Source organism: Mesoplodon mirus (assembly GCF_964341445.2).
Source record: "Mesoplodon mirus genome assembly, chromosome: 10".
Classification (NCBI taxonomy): Eukaryota; Metazoa; Chordata; class Mammalia; order Artiodactyla; family Ziphiidae; genus Mesoplodon; species Mesoplodon mirus.
The window spans coordinates 88,279,222-88,301,328 of NC_138986.1; the positions used below are offsets into that span (position 1 = coordinate 88,279,222).

The 22,107-nt window shown below is 46.3% G+C and overlaps 2 protein-coding genes across 5 annotated transcripts in view; one reads left to right on the top strand and one right to left on the bottom strand.

Moving 5' to 3' along the window:
- SMAP1 (small ArfGAP 1) overlaps nucleotides 1–20,874 on the top strand; it is a 157,436-nt gene extending 136,562 nt beyond the window's left edge. For all 4 annotated transcript variants that reach the window (XM_082634167.1, XM_082634169.1, XM_082634168.1 and 1 more), the window contains 4 exons: nucleotides 10,817–10,944; nucleotides 16,414–16,585; nucleotides 17,469–17,776; nucleotides 19,893–20,874. In XM_082634167.1, the coding sequence (XP_082490293.1) occupies nucleotides 10,817–10,944; nucleotides 16,414–16,585; nucleotides 17,469–17,776; nucleotides 19,893–20,036 (752 nt within the window). In that variant the 3' untranslated portion in view covers nucleotides 20,037–20,874. The remainder of the gene's footprint in view (nucleotides 1–10,816; nucleotides 10,945–16,413; nucleotides 16,586–17,468; nucleotides 17,777–19,892) is intronic.
- Nucleotides 20,875–21,016: 142 nt separating this feature from the next.
- The window catches only part of B3GAT2 (beta-1,3-glucuronyltransferase 2), a gene marked incomplete at its 5' end in the record, with an annotated part of 101,902 nt that continues 100,811 nt past the window's right edge, over nucleotides 21,017–22,107 (bottom strand). The window contains 2 exons of the mRNA XM_082634171.1: nucleotides 21,017–21,390; nucleotides 21,471–21,619. Coding sequence (XP_082490297.1) covers nucleotides 21,304–21,390; nucleotides 21,471–21,619 — 236 coding nt within the window. The 3' untranslated portion in view covers nucleotides 21,017–21,303. The remainder of the gene's footprint in view (nucleotides 21,391–21,470; nucleotides 21,620–22,107) is intronic.

Consider the following 22,107-nt stretch of genomic DNA (forward strand, 5'->3'; position numbering starts at 1 on the left):
CAGGAAATGGAAATAAAAGCATTAGCTTATCGCCGTAGCCAAGTTCAGGTGGGTTGACAATGCTAGTTAAACATGGTTTTTAGTAAATAACCAGCTTAATGATCTAGTCATATATATTCCAGTTTTATATAATGAGAGGTGAATATATTACTTTTTCTCCTCTAAATTTTTTTGTTTTTATAAGATTTTCTGGACAGAAAACAAAAGATAAAACACCCACAGAAAACACTCTAGTTACCTTTAAAGCAGAAAATTCCTGCAGGGAGATTTCTGTTTTTCAAAGACCATACGCTGTAAAGTGAAGCAAGCTTGTGACTGGGCAGACTGAAAGAATGCCAGCCGTGGCCCAGCCCTGGGCCTCGCCTGCGGCCCGGAGCTGTACACTCGGCGGATCCGGGGGTTGGGGTCGTTGTGTGCCACCCTTGTTTTCCAGGGAGGGAGGAAGAGGGCCGCTCTGTCTAGCGTGAGTGCCCGAAGTAATTTTGTAGTCTGTTACACTTTTCAGCTACAGCTTAAACCCAATAAAAATGTTTATTTTTTCTGCTGCCAAGAGTATGGTCCACGAATGATTATAGATTGTTATTACCCGTTCAAAAAGGAGGTCTCGGGAATTGGTGGTAGTTTTGTGTGATCACACCTGTGGAGGGAGAGCAGGCAGGTGGGGGCCTGCATCGCTGGGGGAGACCCGGCTGCCGGCAGCTCCCCGCGTGGCCCCGAGTCCGGGCTGGGAGGCAGCCGAGGGCGACAGGCGGACCAGCGGGAGAACCAACACCGCAACCCGGGAACGAGGGCACGGCCCTGCCAGACCTGGGCCGAGAGCAAGAGGGCATCTTCGCGGGCCTCCGGGGACCGTACCGGCGACAGGAAGCAGGCAGGTGACGCTCAGGTTTTGAAGGAGCGAACACGGCTGTGGATGAGGCGCCTTGTGACTGCAGGTGGCTGAGCGCCTGAGCGTGGCTGAGATGGGCGGCGTCTGATGATCGTAGCGGGCGAGCAGTTTGGGGGGGCGGCGTCGGGGGCGGTGAGGTTAGGAGCTGGGCTCCTCTTTCCTGCCCCCTGTCCCGTCCCCCTCGGAGCTCTGGCACTAAGCTCAGGCCCCAGCCCCCCGGCCTCAGGGCCACATCCAAACTTTGGTGGCTTCCCTACAGCAGTTGCTTTTCTCAGGAGGGAAAACTTCTCCCAGAAGATCCCCCAGCAGAGTTCTCAGGGACCCGCCGGGCCAGAATTGCATTCCGTGGCCTCTCTCCAGGGTGGGTGAGACCTCTGCAGTGGAGACGGCTCTGCCGGCAGGAAGCCTGTGCGCAGCCCCTGGCCCAGGTGCGTGTCAGCCTGCGACGGCCCTTCAGCGGGGAGCATACTGTACACACACACACACACGCACACGCACACACACACACACACACACACACACCTTTGCCCCTTTTCCTTCTCCCCCCCCCCCCCCGTTTTTTTAAAACAGAGAAGGACACTGAAGCTGACAGAAGTTGGCTTCCAAGGCTCGGCTTCTGGACGACAGAGCTGGGTTCAAACCCAGGTCTCCCTGACTTCACAGTCCAGTCTCGGCTCGTAGATGAGCTGCAGCAAGATGTTCGACTCCAGTAGTAATTAAATTGTCATCTTGTTACTTTAAGAAACACTGAGATAGTGCCTACTGTGTGCCAGCCACTCTTTTGAGTGTTTACAGACATTTATTCGTTGGATCTTTGCAACAGCCCTGAAATTGGTAAACTACTGTTGTTTTCATTTTACAAATGAAGAAACTGAGGCACAGAGAGGTTAAGTAAGTTGCCCAAAGTCACACCGTTGGTAGATTACAGAGCCTGACCCGTGTTCTTAACTGTTACACTGTGATGAGCTCTGACAGGAAATGAAATTCGGAGACTGCCAGCTGACACTGTGTCACATAAGACAGACATTAGGCCCATTTGTCCAGGGGACAGCTGGCAGCATCGTGGCACGGGGGAGCCCTGGAGTTAGAGGCGGTACCCTGGGCTCTGGCATCTTCACCGGGAAGTGAATGCAAGAGCCTCTCCGTGGCTGTTGGCCAGAGCGTAAACAAGTGGATAGTGTGACATAGGCAGCACAGTACTGTGCACAGAGGGGGGACCACGTGTCTCTGTGGGGACTTGTGGGGGGGGCGCCCGGGGCTCCTGCGGCAGGTGCTGGGGAGAGCGGTGGCTGCAGAGAGAGCTGACCTGTCCTATACGGTCTGGCTTCATACTTGCAGAGTTCTTGTCTCTTGAGGCTGTAAAGTGGTAGAGAAGTGTTTGAGATATATATCTTATATACATATGAAAGCTGTATATTTATATAATTTTTAAAGAGCAATGAGTTCTACAACGTTTACTTCTGAAACCGCTTCACAGCAGTTTCAGACGATCTCGGTCAGTGTGTCTGTCCCCTGAGAGGTGGCGGCTGTCGTACCTGTCCACAGGGCACCCCCTGCCCCGAAGTCCCCCAGCTTGCAGGGACCTGCGGCAGGAGGGGCTTGGGAAGGAAGGAGTAAACAGAGCAGGAGGTTCACAGCAACTGTTAAGGCCACTCAGTCATTTCAGTAGGTTAGCCTAAAGGCCACCTACTTAGCAGTAAGAAAAGTTAACTAAAAATTAAAAATAAGTAATTCCACTTGACTCTCAGCCATCTTTTTTTTTTTTTTTCGGTACGCGGGCCTCTCACCACTGTGGCCTCTCCCGTTGCGCAGCACAGGCTCCAGACGCGCAGGCTCAGCGGCCATGGCTCACGGGCCCAGCCGCTCCGTGGCAAGTGGGATCTTCCCAGACCGGGGCACGAACCCGTGTCCCCTGCATCAGCAGGCGGACTCTCAACCACTGCGCCACCAGGGAAGCCCTCAGCCATCTTTTTTTAAGCTTTTGAAAACAGTTTTAAGCTTGGAAAAATTTTTTTAAATTAATTTATTTATTTATGACTGTGTTGGGTCTTTGTTTCTGCGTGAGGGCTTTCTCTAGTTGTGGCAAGCGGGGGCCACTGTTCATCGCAGTGCGCGGGCCTCTCACTATCCCGGCCTCTCTTGTTGTGGAGCACGGGCTCCAGATGCGCAGGCTCAGTAGTTGTGGCTCATGGGCCCAGTTGCTCCGCGGCATGTGGGATCTTCCCAGACCAGGGCACAAACCTGTGTCCCCTGCATTGGCAGGCGGACTCTCAACCACTGCGCCACCAGGGAAGCCGAAAGCTTGGAAATTTTAATATGCTTCAAATGAACGTCTGTAACTTGAGTTTACAAGGTAACACACGTGGGAGTTTATTTCATTTCATAAGGCAAGTGTGTGTTTTAATACAAAGGAATTCCAAGTAACATTTTTATTAAGGAAAAGGCTTTAAATGGTTTCTTGAGTAGAAAATGAAAAGGGCTCTTTGAGTGACATGAAAACGTACAAAGCTTTAAGAAGAAGGAGTTTTGCCATGAAGGAGAGCATCACTGCATCTCATGGAAGCAGGCTTCTTTCTTTGATCAGTGCTGTTTCCACTTCAGATTCGCTCCTTCTCAGGACGACGCCTCACTAGTTACAGGTGAAGAATTAGACTTGGCAGCTTTCATTGTAGCCAGGCTGTGCTCAAGGCTGAGTGTTCACGGTCAGTCAAGAACAATAATGAAAAACAAAACATCCGCTTACTTACCATGTTCCTCTCTGCCTTACGCTACATTAGTAACACACAAAATCTCACGCTGCTCTTTGACATTTTTTATCATTTGTGAAAATAGATTATGACCAGCTAATGCCTCTGACATTCAGGTAAAGGATGAATTCAGTTAATATTTACTGGGCACCAGCCAAGTTCATGGGACTCTGGTAAATAGGAGAGAACACAGCTCCGTTTGTGTCTAGTAGTGCGAGTGAGGATGCGTCCACGTGCAGTCTGGAAATGAGAAGACAGAGGACTGTTGCTCGGGGAAGAGTGGGATTGTGGAAGGAAGGTGGTTCTGAGGATTCAGCGTGGAACCTGGCGTAATGCCGATCCACAATTACCTGTGATTTCCCTCCGCTCAGAGGTCCCTTTTCTTGCTGCTGCCAGTCAGAGGAGGAGCAGATGAAGTTTTCATGCCGTGCAACCTGACGTCAGGTGAACTCTCACGTGCCCTGGGGGTCATCTTTAGCATGAGTGCGAGCCGGGAAGGGCGAGCGAGCCCCCAGATACACGAGCTCCCCGCGCCTTCCCTTTGTAGAGTATCTTGTGATTTAAAGCCCGTCTGCTGCTTGTTGAGCCGACAGCGTCGGACGACCGACGGGTCAGGGCTGTGATGGCGCTTGGAACAGAGCTGTGGAGAGGGGAGTAGGGAGGAGGCCGACCCAGGCTGAGCCGCCGTGTGTGTGTGTGTGTGTGTGTGTGGTGTGTGTGTGTGTGTGTGTGGTGTGGTATGTGTGTGGTGTGTGTGTGTGGTGTGTGTGTGGTGTGTGTGGTGTGTGTGTGTGTGTGGTGTGTGTGTGGTGTGTGTGGTGTGTGTGGTGTGGTATGTGGTGTGTATGGTGTGTGTGTGTGTGTGTGTGGTATGTGTGTGTGGTGTGGTATGTGTGTGTGGTGTGTGTGTGTATGGTGTGTGGTGTGTGTGTGTGTGGTGTGGTATGTGTGTGGTGTGTGTGTGTGGTATGTGTGTGTGGTGTGTGGTGTGTGTGGTATGTGGTGTGTATGGTGTGTGGTGTGTGTGTGTGGTGTGTGGTGTGTGTGTGTGTGTGGTGTGGTATGTGTGTGTGGTGTATGTGTGTGTGTGTGTGGTATGTGTGTGTGGTATGTGTGTGTGTGTGTGGTGTGTGTGTGGTGTGTGTGGTGTGTGGTGTGTGTGGTGTGTGTGGTGTGGTATGTGGTGTGTATGGTGTGTGTGTGTGTGTGTGTGGTATGTGTGTGTGGTGTGGTGTGTGTGTGGTGTGTGTGTGTATGGTGTGTGGTCTGTGTGTGTGTGGTGTGGTATGTGTGTGTGGTGTGTGTGTGTGGTATGTGTGTGTGGTGTGTGGTGTGTGTGGTATGTGGTGTGTATGGTGTGTGGTGTGTGTGTGTGGTGTGTGGTGTGTGTGTGTGTGTGGTGTGGTATGTGTGTGTGGTGTATGTGTGTGTGTGTGTGGTATGTGTGTGTGGTATGTGGTGTGTGTGGTGTGTGTGTGTGGTGTGTGTGTGTGGTGTGTGTGTGGTGTATGTGTGTGTGTGTGTGGTATGTGTGTGTGGTGTGTGGTGTGTGTGGTAGGTGGTGTGTATGGTGTGTGGTGTGTGTGTGTGTGTGGTGTGGTATGTGGTGTGTATGGTGTGTGTGTGGTGTGTGTGTGTGTGTTGCTGTGGCTGCAGCGGTGCTCCCAGCTGTGGACAGTGATGCTGGAGGACAGGGTTCTGGCTGACAGAGAACAGCAGCCTCACTGCCGTGGTGGCCTGGAGTAGGGGTTCCAGCTGGGATGCAGTCGCGGTACTGCGGTGGCCGGTCGTGGGCGCGGAGGCCGTGAGACCAGGAAGGGGGGCGGCGGGGGTGCTGGCAGCAGTGGTTGCAGGGTCTCCCAGGAGAACGTGGACTCGGAGGAGGAGGCTTCCCGGGAGGAAGGCTCAGCGAGGGCCAGATGTGGGGGAGTGCACAGGGCACAGACGAGGCGGGGTTTGCAACCAGACCACCGGTTCTTTTCAGAATCAGGGCCATTATTTCCCTTCTTCTCCCAACAGAAGCAGGACCGCCCCCTGACTGTCGTTTTCCCCACGGCTCTGCTGTCCCCGAGAAAGCCTCTGGTGATCTGTGTTTGGAAACGTTTCAGTTCACCAGTATCTGTGGAGCGTTTGCTCTGTGCCAGCGTTGATTCAGGAGACAGCTGCGCCCTCTTTCTGACAGAGGATGGGGGGACAGGGCCTAGGCAGTCAGTGTGGTGCAAGTGTGAGCATGTGGGGCGTGCCCGTCACATGCAGTGTGTTCACACGCCGACAGAAACCAAAAGTGACATTACTTACGGTAAGGCACCTGGGAAGGCTGCCGCTTTGCCGCCCCTGGATTTGGGGGGTAGGAGTTGGGAGGCTGCCTGGCCAGCGAGGGGGTGGGGCGCAGGCTGGGTGGTGGGGGCGGGGCCGAGGGGAGCGCAGGGCCGGGAGGGCGGGGCCTTGTGCACTCAGCGGGGAGCTGGGGCCCAGGACGGTGCCCGGCTGGACGTTGCGCCAGCCCCACCCTCTGTGCCCTCGGGAGGCGGGGCAGCTGCCCCGGGGACTGTTTTAACCTTGGACGGGGTAGGGGCACTGCTTCTGTTTGGGGGAACCAGGAAAGGCTGCTCAGAATGGTTATAGCAGTTGAGTTTTCCAGCTGTATCACCAGACTTCTGTTGAAATCCTAGTCTTATTGTGTCAAAATCTCTGGAGGTGATGGGGGCGTTAAACTGAGACACTTTATATAGAGCTTGATCAGAGTACCCGGCAACAGAACTTTAAAATGTTAGTATTAATAGTGGGTTATTAAAAATCCAGCTTTTCTATTCTTATTTCCTTTTAGTTTATACATGGTATCATTCAGAGGCATTTGGAATGGGCCAAGAAAAAAACACTAAATATTGTTTTAAGTACTTTGTTTACCTTTACTCATTTGGATTTTTGCTGTCAGGTGAGTTCTGGTATAGCCACGATTAATAGAATCGACAGCTACATGGAAGGTTTCTAGATGATAGAAATGGCCTTCATGACGTTGTGATATTTGAAATGCTACCTTCTTTCTAAGCATCTACCAGTGTCATGATGTGAAGTAGGCCAGTAACTGTGCGCTGGGCAGGCCTTCTGTTCGTGAGAGATATAGCACTGATTTTTAACCACTTTCTTTCTTTTGGCTCAAAACGTTTAAGCTTTTCTTGTGAATTTCTAGTATGTGTGCAGTATAAAACAGTCATCTACCAACTCGGTTTTCAGATCAAACATTAGTCTGAAATCTTAATGTAACGTAGAAAGAAAATAGTTGCCCACAAGCAGCTAATTGTAGGCTTGATGCCTTGCCTTTAAAATTGAAATTCCTTCCCTGTTTTACTGCATTGTCCTAATTTCTTGTTTGCTCATTTCCTCTTCGAGGGGTCCTTTGTGCTTCATTACTGTTCTTTCCGGTGTTGTTCCAGCTAAGTTTCTGCCATTTGCCTCAGGCTGTTCTTGTACTCTGGGGCTCCAATTCTGTTTGTTGTCCACTGGCTGCTGTTTCTGCATGTTGATGAGGGGGGCTGCTCCCCCCGCCCCTGCAGCCGAGAGAGGAGCCCCTGCGCACAGGGAGGTGCTGTGCATGCGGGTCCTGATGCGCCGTCTGCACAGACGGCCACTCCCGCCCTGGAGGCGCTGCGTGGCCTGGCCCTGGGCTCCCCAACCCCTGGAGGGGGAGGTTTCCATTGGTCTGGGTGTGTGTGCACGTGTGCCCATGTGTCTGTACACTCAAAATGTAGCCCGTGTGGATTTAATTATTTTTCTTACATTATAGTGCTAATGTAAACATTTACACTGTTTAAACCATTTAATTTGAATAAGACTTACTCTTTCTAAATTTTTAAATGTTTATCTGAAAAACTGCTTTTAACATCTTGGTATTCTGTGGCTTTTGTGGCCTCTGAGCTTCTGTTTGATCGGCGAGGACTGTGCCGCAGGTGGACCCTTGATGGAGAGGCCGCGCTGAGCTGCAGTGGTTGTGACGGGGCCGGCCGTGTCCCTCCCGCCCGCGGCCCGGGTGCCCCTCCGTGGCCGCACCGGCCGGGCCCCTCACTGTCCCCTGAGGAGATGCTGGGCCTGGCAGGAGGATGGGGGTGGAGGGGGGGGGTGTGTGGAGACAGGCTGGCGCGGAGTGGGTTCTGAACTGTTGACGCCACTGCTTCTCTAACTTTGTACTAGTAATTATTAACTATGTAAGGGTTGGTTTTTAATGTTCAGGCTTTTAAGTGATTTCTTTATCTACAGCTGTAACTACATGACTTTTGTGTAATGTGGCTTAAAGAAAAGAGCACGCGCTAGTCCAGGGCTCAGAAGGCTTCGTTCTAGTACAAGTTTTGCTGCTTCACTAGGGAAGCGACATTGAGTCTTTAATCTCTCTGTGCCCCGGTTTCTGTAACTGGGGGTGATGGAAGGAGATGCCTTCTCATCCTCCATGGAGACAGAAATGATAACATGGAAACGTTCTTTTAAGAAGTTCAGGAAGCAGGTGATGTTTATAGTGATGGTAATGATTACTAGCCTCCTCCCCCTGTCCTTTTTAAATACTGAAAGTAAAAAAGACAAGTTTTGAAACAAATGAAACAGTCCTTGGTAGAGAATGTGTTTTAGCAAGCCAAATGTAGTAAGTCAAATTAGCAGACATTGAAATCCAGTGGGAAAACTCGTTGGGAATTTGTGTACAGATTTTGCAAGGGCGAGACATTTTCATGTAAGTTAAGGATTTGTTTTTCGACAATTCTGTGAATGCTTAGCTTTTTTAGTAACAAGGAGAATTGATGGGAGTTTCAATCCGTCATATTAGGGGGTCGTGTGGGGAGGAGACTGGGGGACTTTGAACAGACTTAAAATGTCTGCAACATGTTCAGTTTATAAAGTAATGCAAGTACATTATTTGCCTGTAGTCGATGAGCCTCTTGGTTCTCACACAGTGCATCCTGCGCTCCCTGGTGTTGTATAAGCTAATTGACATGTCCTGGGGCAAAAAATAGATTGATACCTTTTTCCCCAATTCACCAAAAATAATAATAGTGGTAATAATAATAAGTTAATGATAGCATTTTCTCATGTTTAAGGGTTTTTTTTAATATAAATTTATCCTAATTGTTAGTGTTTGCTATTACTTGAAACAGCAAAAAGTTTTAACTGAAAAACTGGAAATAGTTACTTATGCTCATTTTTACTTTTGTTCCTCTTGGTTGTGGTTTATTTTAGAGGATATGTGCTTCTGTTTGTGAGTTTAAGTTGCATGAAATACAGTCATATTTTCTGCTAATAAAGTGCTTCCATGTTCATGTGATAGAATGAACGTGTCTGTTTGATGAGGTTGTTCCCCTGTCCTCAGCTCTGCAGCTTAGGGGTTCAAGCACCACTGACTCACATGGCAGTGTTATTTGAGTTTCTTTACTGAGTTGTGGATGGCACAGAGATGTTCCTTTAGTTGTGTTTTTAATCTAGAATACCCTGTCCTCCTAAAATATTTTATTTCTGGTTCATATTACCTGATGTACTACACATCAGGTAAATGGAATGTGGAATGGGCTGGAAAACATAAAATAGCACCTGAAAGAAGTCTAACTTCAGAATGAATGTTGCCACTTTGAATGAGTTAGAAATGGAAAAAATTACTTTCATGTATGAGTCATATTTGAATTCTTTTATGTCATGGTTGTGTGTTAGCTTAAAATTCTGTATATTATAAATTAGTAATAATCTACGCATTGTTTTATTGCTTCACCTTTAAATTGTCCGTAGTGCTTATAGAGATATAACATGTGTAATGCATAAATGTATGTGCTGAGTATATTTTTTTATGGCTCTGATAATGTGATATCATGGAAAATTATTGAAAAATATTTGCAATTTGTTTCTTCCAAACTAACCTTTCATGGGTTTCACACACACTTTTATAAATTAAGTAGTAAAGAATATTTTACTGTGACCATTTATTCATTGCAATTAATGATAATTTGTTTCACTGAAGCTTAAGCAGGGAAATAAAAGATACTAATTTCTATAGTTACACCTCAAAAAAGAGAAGAAATCTGTGAGTTTCTGTGGGTTTTGATAGAAATACCTAGTACGTGGTAGATCTTCCATTAAATCTGTCCAGTATCCAAGGATCTACTCTGTGCAAGACGTCCATCCCCCTCCTTGTCGAGGGCGTCTTAGAAGATGCCTCCTTCGCCTTTGAGGAGTGTGTGGTTCATCAGAGGGATCGAGTGAGCTTGTAAGCTGTGAAGTGGGAGCCCGATTAGGATGTAGGTCCTCAGAGACTCGACTTGTCATGTTCTGAACTGCTCCTTGGGTCGTGACCGCGGAAGACTGAGCTGTGTGAGCTGTCCTGCTCCCTGAAACCCCGTGCTTGCTCGCAAGCTCTCTGCACTGCCCCCCACCCGGCCCCCACTGACATCAGGGGGAGATGAGAACTCAGGGTGAGCAGGAGGCTGATCTGGGGTGTCGGCGCCACCCGGCGGCTCGGTGCACCCAACACTGAAGGTGGCCGCACTTGAGTACAGAAAGGGTCTATTTCAGTGTTTTGTGGATACTGCCTACGGAATCAGTGTATAGTGTATGTTTGTTTTCTTTCTGTCCAGTTTTTTTCCTTATGTAACTTTAAAATTTAACATTCCAGACATTTTAAATCATTAAAATTTATTTCCAAGGTAGGTAAACATGATATGAAGTAATATTGGAAACACACACGCGCACGCGCACGCGCACGTGCGCGCATGCGCACACGTGTGTATTTATGGAGAGGCAGCCTTCGTAGGAACATGGTATCATATCCCAGCTTAGCCAGTGACCGCAAAAGTAGTGCCAGTCTCATAAGGTTATGGGATTAAATGAGTTAATATATGTAAAGTACGCAGAACAGTACCTTACATGTAAGGAAGCATCAGGACACAGAATAATGTCAATAGTATCATACCATTTGTTAAAAAGGGGTTTGCATATATACTTAGAAACTGGTGGGTAAAGAATATTTCTTCAAGAACAAACAAAACTGGAGATGGTTTCTTTGGGAGAGAGGAGAGAGCCTGGGGTAGAGGGAGGGCATACATTTTGTTGTTAACCTTTTGAACTTTTAACCATATATTTTTAGAATAAAGCCATGTTTCAAGTATTTAAGAGATTCTAGAATCTTTAAGACAAGAATCTACGTTCTTTTCAGACGGCCCTGCCGAGGTGCCAGTGACTAATGGGAACACAGCCACGGGACAGGCCTTGAACGATGATCTGGACATCTTTGGACCGATGATTTCTAATCCCTTACCTGCAACTGTCCTGCCGCCAGCTCAGGTATGTGTTAAGTGTATGGCTTTACACTGTGTATTTTCTTTTTGGAAAGTTTCAATTTTGAATTGTTTCTAACTTAAAAGCCTCTAGATCTTTAGGCCAGGAGTTGGCAAACTAAGCCTGCAGCTTGTTTTTGCAAATAAAGTGTGATTGCAGACGGCCACTCCGTTTACTTACATGCTGTCTGTGGCCGCTTTCACACTGCAAAAGCAAGTTGAATAGTTGCAGCAGATATTCCATGACCCACAAAGCCTAAGAGTCACTGTTTAAAGTTTGCTAACTCTTGCTCTAGGCAAATGGTGTTTAGAATGAGTAAGTGGGAAAACTCGGACTGTTTCAGCCTTGCCTGCGATCCACAAGGTTATTTACTTCAGAGGGTTTTGAACTGTTTGGTGTGTCAACATGGACTAGAAGCCCATAATTATTTTCTTGTGCTCTGTCGAGCCAGCCCAGGCTGGCTCCTTCCGGGTGCAGGAAAACCGAGAACAAGAAATTATAGCAAACTCAGTACCCATATGCTTTTCTATGAAGACACATTATTTCTTAGCCTTAAAACCTGCCTTTTTTTATTTTAATGATTTTTAAAAAATTATTTAGAATGTAATATTAATGATAAAGATTTTTTAAAAGTATCAGTGGTAAAGAAATTTTGACTTGCCTTCTTAACATTACATGGAATTTTTTTTTCTTTTTTTCCTTCTTTTTTTTAAAAATTGAAGTCTAGTTGATTTACAATGCTGTGTTAGGTTCAGGTGTACAGCAGAGTGATTCAGTTATACATATATGTTCTTTTTTCAGATTCGTTTCCCTTATAGGTTATTACAAAATATTGAGTATAGTTCCCTGTGCTATATAGTAGGTCCTTGTTGGTTAGCTATTTTATATATACTAGTGTGTATATGTTAATCCCAAACTCCTGATTTATCCATCCCCCCCTTTCCCCTTTGGTAACCATAACTTTGTTTTCTATGTCTATGAGTCTATTTCTGTTTTGTAAGTAAGTTCATTTGTGTCGTATTTTATTGATTGATTGCCACACCATGCAGCATGTGTGGGACCTTACAGGGATCGCACCCACGCCCACCCCCCACCCCGCCCTGCAGTGGAAGCGAGGAGTCTTAACCACTGGAATGCCAGGGAAGTCCCTGTGTCGTATTTTAGATTCCACATGCAAGTGATATCATATCATATTTGTCTTTCTCTGACTTCACTCAGTATGATAATTCCTAGGTCCATCCATGTTGCTGCAAATGGCATTGTTTCATTCTTTTTATGGCTGAGTAATATTCCATTGTATATATGTACCACATCTTCTTTATTCATACCTCTGTTGATGGACATTTAGGTTGCTTCCATGTCCTGGCTATTGTAAACAGTGCTGCTATGAACATTGGGGTGCATGTGTCTTTTTGAATTACGGTTTTCTCAGGGTATATGCCCAGTAGTGGGATTGCTGGGTCGTATGGTAATTCTATTTTTAGTTTTTTAAGGAACCGCCATACTGTTCTCCATAGTGGCTGCACCAATTTACATTCCCACCAACAGTGCAAGAGGGTTCCCTTTTCTCCACACCCTCTCCAGCATTTATTGTTTGTAGATTTTTATGATGATGGCCATTTTGACCAGTGTGAGGTGATACCTCATTGTAGTTTTGATTTGCATTTCTCTAATAATTAGAGATGTTGAGCATCTTTTCATGTGCTTTTTAGCCATCTGTGTGTCTTTGGAGAAATGTCCATTTAGATCTGCCCATTTTTGGATTGGGTTGTTTGGTTTTTTTTGATATTGAGCTGCATGAGCTGTTTGTATATTTTGGAGATTAATCCCTTGTCGGTCACATCTTTTTTTTTGTTAAATATTTCAAATATTTTTTCAGCTTTATTGAGGTATAATTGAAAAATAAAATTATATGTTTAAAATGTATAATGTAATGTGTTGATACATGTATTCGTTGTGAAAAGATTCCTGCCACCAAGTCAATTAACACATCTATCATCTCACAAATTTACCTTTTTTTTTTGTGTGAGAATGCTTAAAATCTACTCTCATTGACTTTCATTTATACAATACAGTATAATCAACTATAGCTACCATGTTATGCATTAGATCCTCAGATCTTACGTCTTATAACTGAAAATGTGTACCTGCCTCCCAGCCCTTGGCAAACACCATTCTGCTCTGTTTCTATGGGTTTGCCTTTTTTCTTTTTTTTTGTTTAAGATTTCACATATAAGTGATACCATGCAGTATTCGTCTTTAAGGTGAGATATTAATATATAACTTTCAGGGATATAGGTTACTCTTAAGCATACAACTTAAGATTCTGTTTTAAATTTACAAATAAGCAACTAGTTTGTTGTAGTAAAGTATAATTTTTGAGGTAAGATATTTCTCTTTCTCTTGAAAACCTGAGCCAAATGGGAATTGTTTGCATGGAAAGTTTAACAAGAAAGAACCAATGTCTTATTAAGAAGACGAATTACATATATTTTTATTATATATATTTATTGTCATTATGATAGTCATTGTATAATTAACGCTGGAATTGAGCAAATAGATTTCTGAGGAATCATTAGTTTAAGTGGAGCTTTATCTGCAGCATCGCTGTTTATTTTCAGAGAAGATAGCTTCATTTTATGGCTTTGCCTTTTCTCCTCCTTCCCCCAACACGTAAAAAGAGGAACTAAGTGTTGCTGGTATCGTTTCGGTTAACATTGATTACCTTGTGAATGTGTGCAGCCGTGGGTATGCGTGTGGTAGTAAAAGAAAAAAGTCTAACGCTAACATTTTGGGTGTGGAAAGAAGTATTTGGGATACTTGACAGTCCGAGCATGCAAAGCGGCTTCTTTTGGTCAAGCGTTCTAGCGGGGCCGTTCGGCCGGCCCGCCTTCCTTAGACCCCACTGCGGGGCGGGAGCCGCTCTGAAGCCGCTTGCGCGTTAGGCCCCGGGCCAGCCATGGCCCCGGGCCAGCCATGGCCCCGTGGGCTCTGTGCCGTTAAGAGCAGCGAGCCAGACGGTGCGGACCTCAGCCCCCTTCCGTGTGCGTGCAGCTCCTCCTTGTGCCCCCGGGGCCGCCCGGCTTTCGTGCTGGGCGTCTGTAACTGAGAGGAAACAGGGTGGGTCTTCAAAATCACACCTCATTCTTTTTCTGGAATGTTTTTGGACCAAAATTGTGTCCGTTTTATGGAGCCCTCTAAAATAATTTGGTGAACAGAATTATCTTCCCTCCAAACTACATGTAAAGACTCTAATCCAGACATGTTGTCAAAATAATGTCTTTGAAAATTGGGGGAGGGAGAGAGAAGGTGGGTTAAAGCACACATTTTACATGCACACACTGTACGTAGTTTACTAATTTGGTGGCTTTTTATGCTGTGAAATTGAATTGGACCCCACTAGGAATTACTCTGAACCCTGCTTTCAGTCCTGATTTTCTGAGTGTGGTGCAAATTCTGGTTGAAGATTTCCCCTCACGTGAATGTGAGCTGGATTGATGTGACCGTCTGCTTTCCTGTCTGGCTGTGCAGTCTTCCCTGAGGGGCTGGGAACGCTCAGCTGACCCGAGCGGACGCGTGTGCTGGGGGTTGAGGGGCGTCGTTCCAGTGTCCCCCAAGGTGACACGTAGAAGCCCTCCCTTTCCTGTTCTGTCCATAATATCCACATCCCCAAAGCATCTAGGCTCACACAGGTGCTATGGCCTGTCCTCGGTTTGGCCCCGGATCCCAGACGGCCAGAGAGCCTTTGGCTGGGGACCCTGTGGCCTCCGGAAAGTGCGCACCTACCGGCAGCAGTGGTTCTTCTTTTACCTTGGAGTGGTCCTGCCGGCACGTGGGGCGCCCCCATCACCCGCCCCGTAAATGGCCGTTCGAGCACCTGCTAGCCAGGCTGCCTGGTGTGGCTGTGCTTAGACTGTGTCCCCATGGAGACAGGCGTTCATCGGAAGAAACACACGCGTCTGGAGCACGGGGCTGCTCTAGCCTGAGGTGGGATAATAGTAGCTTCCCCAGCACTTCGGGGCTTCTCACACATCTGTGTCCTCCTCAGGGAACAGACCCCAGGGTTTTGAGCAGGTTCTTAGATAGAACAGAAACTAAACATGCTGGAGGATCATTTAGTGAGGTGTGGCTGCTCTGTCACCTGGCAACACTAACAGCCAGCGCTGCCTTCTGCTGAGCGCTCCTTGTGGCCGTCAGGCGCGGTGGTAAGGCAGCTCCTCCCCGGGCCCAGAGCAGGGCGTGGGAAGGCAGAGTGGCAGGTCCGAGGGCACTGGGCGAACCTGCAGGCTGGCTGCAGGGCCCACGCTCTCGGCCTCTGCCTTCTGTTGCTTCACTGCTCCGTCAGATATATTTGATTCAAGCCCACTGTTGTATTTGAATTCCATCATGTCCAGTTTCTTACACATTTCAGATCTTTTGCAAAATTATGTGGCTTTTTTTCCTATCTTAAAATTCTTGCTTAATATCGTAATAGATTCAAAATATTGTTCTGCTTAAGTTAGTTTGTGAGCATAATGCTTGGATGCTAATTTATTGAAAGGTTTTTTAGCCAAGGCATTAAATGTTTGATTTTTTTAAAATTCAAACCAAATCATGTACACTATGATTTAACTTCTACTTGCTGCTCACCTCATTCTGTAGTTTGAGAAGAATCTTATCCAGTTTTTACTAGTCTTCATAGACTTCTTTGAAACTCTTCATATCTAAGTCAATTCCCTATATGCAAATGTGATGGAATATTTAGTGACCGCTGAGGTGTCAGTTGTGACTGTGTAATACTATCTGTGTGCAAGATACAGGAGATGAAGTGAAATGTTTTGTTTTGTATTACAGTATCCACATGCTTATTTGTATTCGTGTTCTCACCCCTGTCTACAGGCGGAATGCAAGGTGTAGGCGAGGGTGCAGGTGGTCGCAGTTTTGCTGGACCTCATATCTGGGTAGACTGGAGGCGTTCTAATGTTGCGGTTAAAACGGATTAGATTAGGTTCATAAAAATACCATGATGTCGCTTTTGAAAAACAAACCCCCCCCCCAAAGAAGACAAAATCAGCCACTGCAGGACCCTCTTGCAGTTTGCTGTAGTTGTAGAAATGTTCTTCATTCCAAGGGATACCAGTTCTTGGCAGCAGTGATTGCTGCAGGAGATGTGCGAGCATCTCCCAGGAATGCTGGTCCTCAGGCAGCACCATATGCCTGTTGTTGAAGCCACTGTGGTCAGGATGTGATGGGCAGAACTCAGCATCAGAGAGGTTCTGTCCACTCCTTTTACATGAACAGATTCAAAATAGGCGATGGTCCTCTGTCCTGCACGTAGGTTTTGCATGGGCTTGTCAGTGATTCCCTTTAGTGTCTCCATGTTGCCTTCTACAGTTGTTTAGTTTCTAATTTCATAACTTCATTTGGATTTCAAGGAATGGATGAGGTGTGTTTTATTACGCAGAATTCGACAGCTTGTTTTGGTATCTGTCTCAGGGGACGTCCTCTGTACCAGCCGTTGCCGCTCTGTCTACAGTGACATCTGGGGATCTGGATCTATTCACTGAGCAAGCTACTAAGTCAGAAGAGGTGGCCAAGAAACAGCTCTCCAAAGACTCCATCTTATCTCTGTATGGCACAGGGGCCACCCAGCAGCCGAGTGCTCCTGGTAATGCATTTGACATCTGCTGTCAGTGAACTGCAGTGACATCACTGGGAGTGTGTTCTTTGTGCTTCTGTCATGTCTTATTTCTCCCTTGTGTTTCCGTGTAATGAGTGTTGCGGTTGACACAACTACAAAGCTGCAATGAAAGAGGCATTAGGATTAGAATGCACAGAACTTTATTCATTTAGGATTAACAGGCTGGTCGCATGTCACTTAATGTTGTTGCACAAGCCTTATAGGACAGGGATCATCTTTGAAGAGTTACTTAAGTTTGATGTGCCTGAAGTTTATAACTGTACAGTATGGTATTCTTTCTGCATGTAAACAGTAAGTCTGAAATATCACATGAAATCAAAAAAAGCTTTGAGGTTTTTTTTTATACAATCAAAAAAATACTAGCACGGTAAAGATCTATGTTTACACAGTTTTAATCTGTCATTTCCTCTAAAATAATGGGCTGCATTTCACATAAGAGCTGAAATTATATGACGTCTCAGCTGCTTCCATTAAAACCAGAGACAGTCCACTCTGACTTGTTTACTTGGTAGTGAGAGACCAGTGGTGCAAAGCAGCAGAAACACAGTCTCATGCTATATAGTTTGGTCTCCACAATGGATAGTTTATGTAGCTGTTGCACAGGATTTATTTACCCTAGTTAAATTTGCTCAGGCTCGTCACTGATTTGTCTGCTTCCTGGAAGTAACCAGCCCTGAGGGTGCAGGTGTGCGCTGCTCTGAGCAACAGGGGCCAGACCAGAATTAAAGCCTTTGCCGTGGGCAGTTCAGCAAGACGGGCTCCTGTTTCTGTGCTGACAGAGGCGAGTGCAGCGCTGTGCGGTAACCCGGTTCTCTTCGTTTGTTTTCTCTGTTTGGTTCTTCTGCTGCAGGTGTGTTTATGGGACCCACAAATATACCGTTTCCCTCACAAGCACCGGCTGCATTTCAAGGCTTCCCGTCCATTGGCGGGCCTGTGCCTGCAGCTCCTGGCCTTGCGGGAAGCGTGATGGGGCCCAGCGCGGGCGTGATGGTGGGCGTGCCCCTGCCCAACGGCTTCATGGGAAACTCACAGACTGGGGTGATGCCACTTCCGCAGAGTGTGGTCGGCCCCCCAGGAGGGATGGTGGGACATGCGGGTGCAACCCAGAGTAAGTTTGGCCTGCCGCCAGCTCAGCAGCCCCCATGGAACCTCTCCCAGGTAGGGTCCTTTCTCTCCAACTTCTCCAAAATCAGAGAAACCAGATCTTGTTTTCTAAATGGTTTTATTTGTTTTTAAATCTAACAATCTGGCAGGAAGAATTGAGTAGGGATAATGTTATAAAAGGTAAAAACTGTCTAATAAATAGACAAATGAGCTGTCATTGTTCCTATATTTAGAATATTCTGTAGAGAATGTTAAACATTTTTCCATTTCTGATTATAACACAGCTGTAATGGTGAATGTCCCTCATTTGTCTGTAACAGCTAGAAATTATCTTGGGCATCTTTTGAAATTAGCACCAAGCTTTAAACCCAGCCCCCTGGTGGGTTGTTTGTATAGACCACTTAGACCAACCTATTTTCACTAATAATTTTGGGGGCTCTTGGAAACTTTCACAAATTAGAAAACAATCCAGCCTCATATTCTCAGAGCACTGTTTTTGAGATCTAGGCTGTGCGTGGATTTATAAAAAATCTTTTTGTTCAAATACATTTGTAAAGTTGTATTTTCTTCTTACTTATAGTCACATTTATGTTTACAAAGAATATACACTAGTTCAAGAATTCCTGTAAGATATGAAGCAGTCCATATTTGTGTCCTACATCCCCTCATATTACAAAATCCTATTTCTGCCTAAGTTAGTTTAGAGCCAGGAGATGACATTTTAGTATTACCTCTTTCAAATCCATTCTGACTTTCCTCTGGCTTCACAGACAGAGGCCTCAGACGTAGGTTCGTGGTCCCACTCTTCTTCCTCGTACACTTCCTTATTTGATGTTCCTCTGGTATTTTGATGCCCTTGACTTCTGTTCTCGTGAGCATTCAGGGAATAGTATATAGCAGTTTCTAACCGACATTAGCAAAATCACTGTATATCCCATGAATGTTCCAAGTTATTATTTACTATCACTATTTAAAGGAATGTCTATATGACATTGGTCTGTGCACTCTGGGAATCTCAAAACTTGTAAGTGCCAAATGTCAGTAACAGCTTTTGTGCAGCCGGAATGCTGAAGCAGACGCAGCTCCGGTTAGGGTGCCTGCTGACCCAGTAAGGACTTACCCCACCTCACTTCGGGGCGCGCCGAAGGGTGTGCTCTTCCCCAGCTCTCTCGGGGGGGTCTGCTGGCCATGACAGGTACTGAACATCCTCCAGTACCTGGGAAGGAGTGACCTGCCCCTCCAGACCCTGTGCCTCCTCAGCGATGTGGTTAGGGTCAGGGTTTCTGAAGAACTAAGAACTGCAAACGGTTAATACAGTCCAACCCTGAGCATAGGTTTTGAATGCACTCTACTTAGTGGTAAATCTCCTTGCCTTCCTTCACTTACCATCAGTCTTGGAAGGGAGAGCACCACAGGGGAGGGTTAGGAGGCTTATGTACACATGACTCCAGTCTGGAAGAAAAGTACATGTAATCTTACACCTTTTGTCATGTAATAGGCGTTTATATGGTTGTCTATAGCAAAAGAAAAATATGTTTTATGACCTTTTTTAATATTTATAAAGTATACAGAGCTATTTAAGACTTGAATAAAGACAGAAAAATTGCCATCATATACAATTCATAATTTTAGAGTAGTTTACTTTCAAACATTTCCTTAGTCCTTAGTAGTGAAAGTATAGTTGAAAGCATATCCTAGAAAGTATATAGTTGAAAGTATATGCTAGTATAGTCGAAAGTTCGAATAGCAGACTCATGGCACATCCAGATATGAATTCAGAGATTGCTTTGGTACTTTTTCCAGTTGTGGTTAATCTTTCGGGGACAAGAAATTGAGTCCAGAAAATGAATAAATATAAAATGATTTGAGACCAGTTTATAGAGAGGGCTGAAAAGCGGAAGGAAACAGCAACCAAGAAGGGAACACGGTAGCTATTTGCTTTCTGTGGAGAAAGCATCGTGTGGTCGTCTGCTTTTACCCCAGGGCTTGGACAGCTTTTCACATGGATGAAAAATACTTAGGGTTGCTATTAAGCGTCTGTGTCTCTCTGAGTAAATCAACTTCGAGTAAAGGCCCACTTCTACTAAAATAGGCTGGCTATTAAAAATGTCTAGCAGTGGCTGAAGAAACCAGGCCTGAAAAGTGAAGGATGCCTTTTGTGTGTTCACAGGTGAACCAGCAGATGGCTGGCCTGAGCCTGGGCGGCGCAAGCCCCGCGGCGGGCTTCAGCCAGCCCCCCAGCACCACGGCGGGGGCAGCGGGGTGGTCGGGGGCCTCGTCGGGTCAGACGCTCAGCACGCAGCTGTGGAAGTGACCCTGCAGCACGGCCCACCGCACTCCCCCCCGACATTCCTGCGGAGATGCAGCCGGGTTCCCCTGTTCATTCATGTACATAATATTTTTTTCTTTTTTCCCCATTTGTTCATATTAAGAATTATCTGATTGACTGTGTTGGTCTGTACCGATGGATTAAATTTGCTGTGGTGAAAAGCAGGGTGAGAAACCATTTCATGTTGAGGGCAGCTTTTGCTCACATTCCCCAGGATTTCATAGACACAGTATCTGGGAAGCTGCTCGGTCAACGTGCATAATCAGTTTCCCTCTCGATGAAATTATAGCTCTCATGTTTGCATATAAGGGAAGTAGCTATCATGTTTGTTAGTAATAATCCCTCTAACAGTATGAACCCCACCCCCAGATTAGCCAGTAATCCTGTAGGAAGGTACTGTATGATCAGATGTTTAATCATATAAATAGAATGTCAATGTATCACTGAGCACTGTTTTCTAGTGTATCCAGATTCTTTTATGTCATCATTCACGTCACTGTGCTGTTGCTATGATGTGCTTTAACCGGGAACGTGGTTAGAAAAAGGAAGATAAACCTGGATGTTACTACAAAATTAGCCGTTTAACGAATGTTTGAAGAAGTCAGAGTTTACCTGCCTCCCTTGTAATTGGGATCTCTTCCTATGTACACACAGAGCTAACAAACACGAGACTTTTCTCTGCACTAGATGCAAACAGGGTAACTAAACAAGCCACTTCAACCCTTGAAGGCGTATCCAGGTTTATGACAGTAATTGTGTTTACATTTTATGGTGCCTAGTACTGACAGATGTCATATCCCTGTATTAAACAGATGAATCCATAGACCTTTTTTTCTGGGTTTTATTTCCTATGATGTATACTGCCACCGATCTTACAAAAGTTACTTCACGTTGCAGAGTCACAAATTGGGAACGTGTTGTTGACAGAATACTTGTCATCTGTTTGTTTTGAAAACCTGTTCAGTTCTACCAATTAATTATAAGGCCAAATGGGAAAAAAAGTATGTAAGAAGATTCTCAGAATGGTACTAGCCTGCGTGCCATTAGCCATGCTGTACAGAGACCCTGCGGGTTGGTTGTAAGGGAGCATGCAGAACAAACGGAGACAAGAGTGGATGTCTCTACCCGCGCTCAGCTTCCGGACACGACCGCCCTGTAAGCAGGTGCCTGTCGGGAGGAGAGCAGAGGAAACGGCCCCCGGGTGCCCGCAGCCCTATCCCGCACGCCCGCCAGAGCACCAGCTGCGGCTCCGTCACACCTCGATCGTCACCGTGTCCAGGTGGTACTTGGGCTCGTTGGCTAGGTTCACCTTCTCTGTCCGAGTGTGCCACACGAGGACCTGCGGGGAGGAGACCTGATGGGTAGCCACACTCTCAAGGGACACACAGCAAGGTCAAGCGGCACGAGTGAAATGAATACCTTGGTGCAGTTACTTGCTTTCGGTTCCAGTTCTTCGACGGTCGTGATCTGCTTTAGAAAGTCAGATTCCTGCATCCCGGGCTGGGACCCACGACGCTTAAATACAGCTTTGGGGTTGGACAAGATGACTTGAAGGCTTACAGCAAATCCTTTGTGAAAGTTAAAAAAATAAGTCTTTAAAATACTGGTGTACTTCTCTTTTTTTCTATATAATCTTGGTCACATCAAAACCCGTTTTTTTCAGTATCTACTGTGGGCCAAGTCTTGGTTCACAGAGTTGAACAGGAGTGTTACCTGCATCATCACAGTCTCAGAAGGACAGCCCGCCTTTACAATAGAGCACGTCTGCCGCCCTGATCGAGGCTGTGTGTGGAGGGGTGGCTTCTGGACACTACGTAGCCTGTTGATGACAAAGGGTGCATGTCGCAGAGGCCGTCACAGCCCCCGCATGTTTGGCCTCTGGGAGTAACTAGAACTCAATACACCTGAAATGCACACAGACTCGCCCTGCCTGTCCCCGGGGAGGAGGCCACCCCGCTTTCCTGCCTGTCCTCTGACATCTCCATGTGTTCCTACCAAAGCCAGCGCTGCTCTGATGGACCCTGAGGTTAGAAGACGGAGGAATACAAGTCCGGTC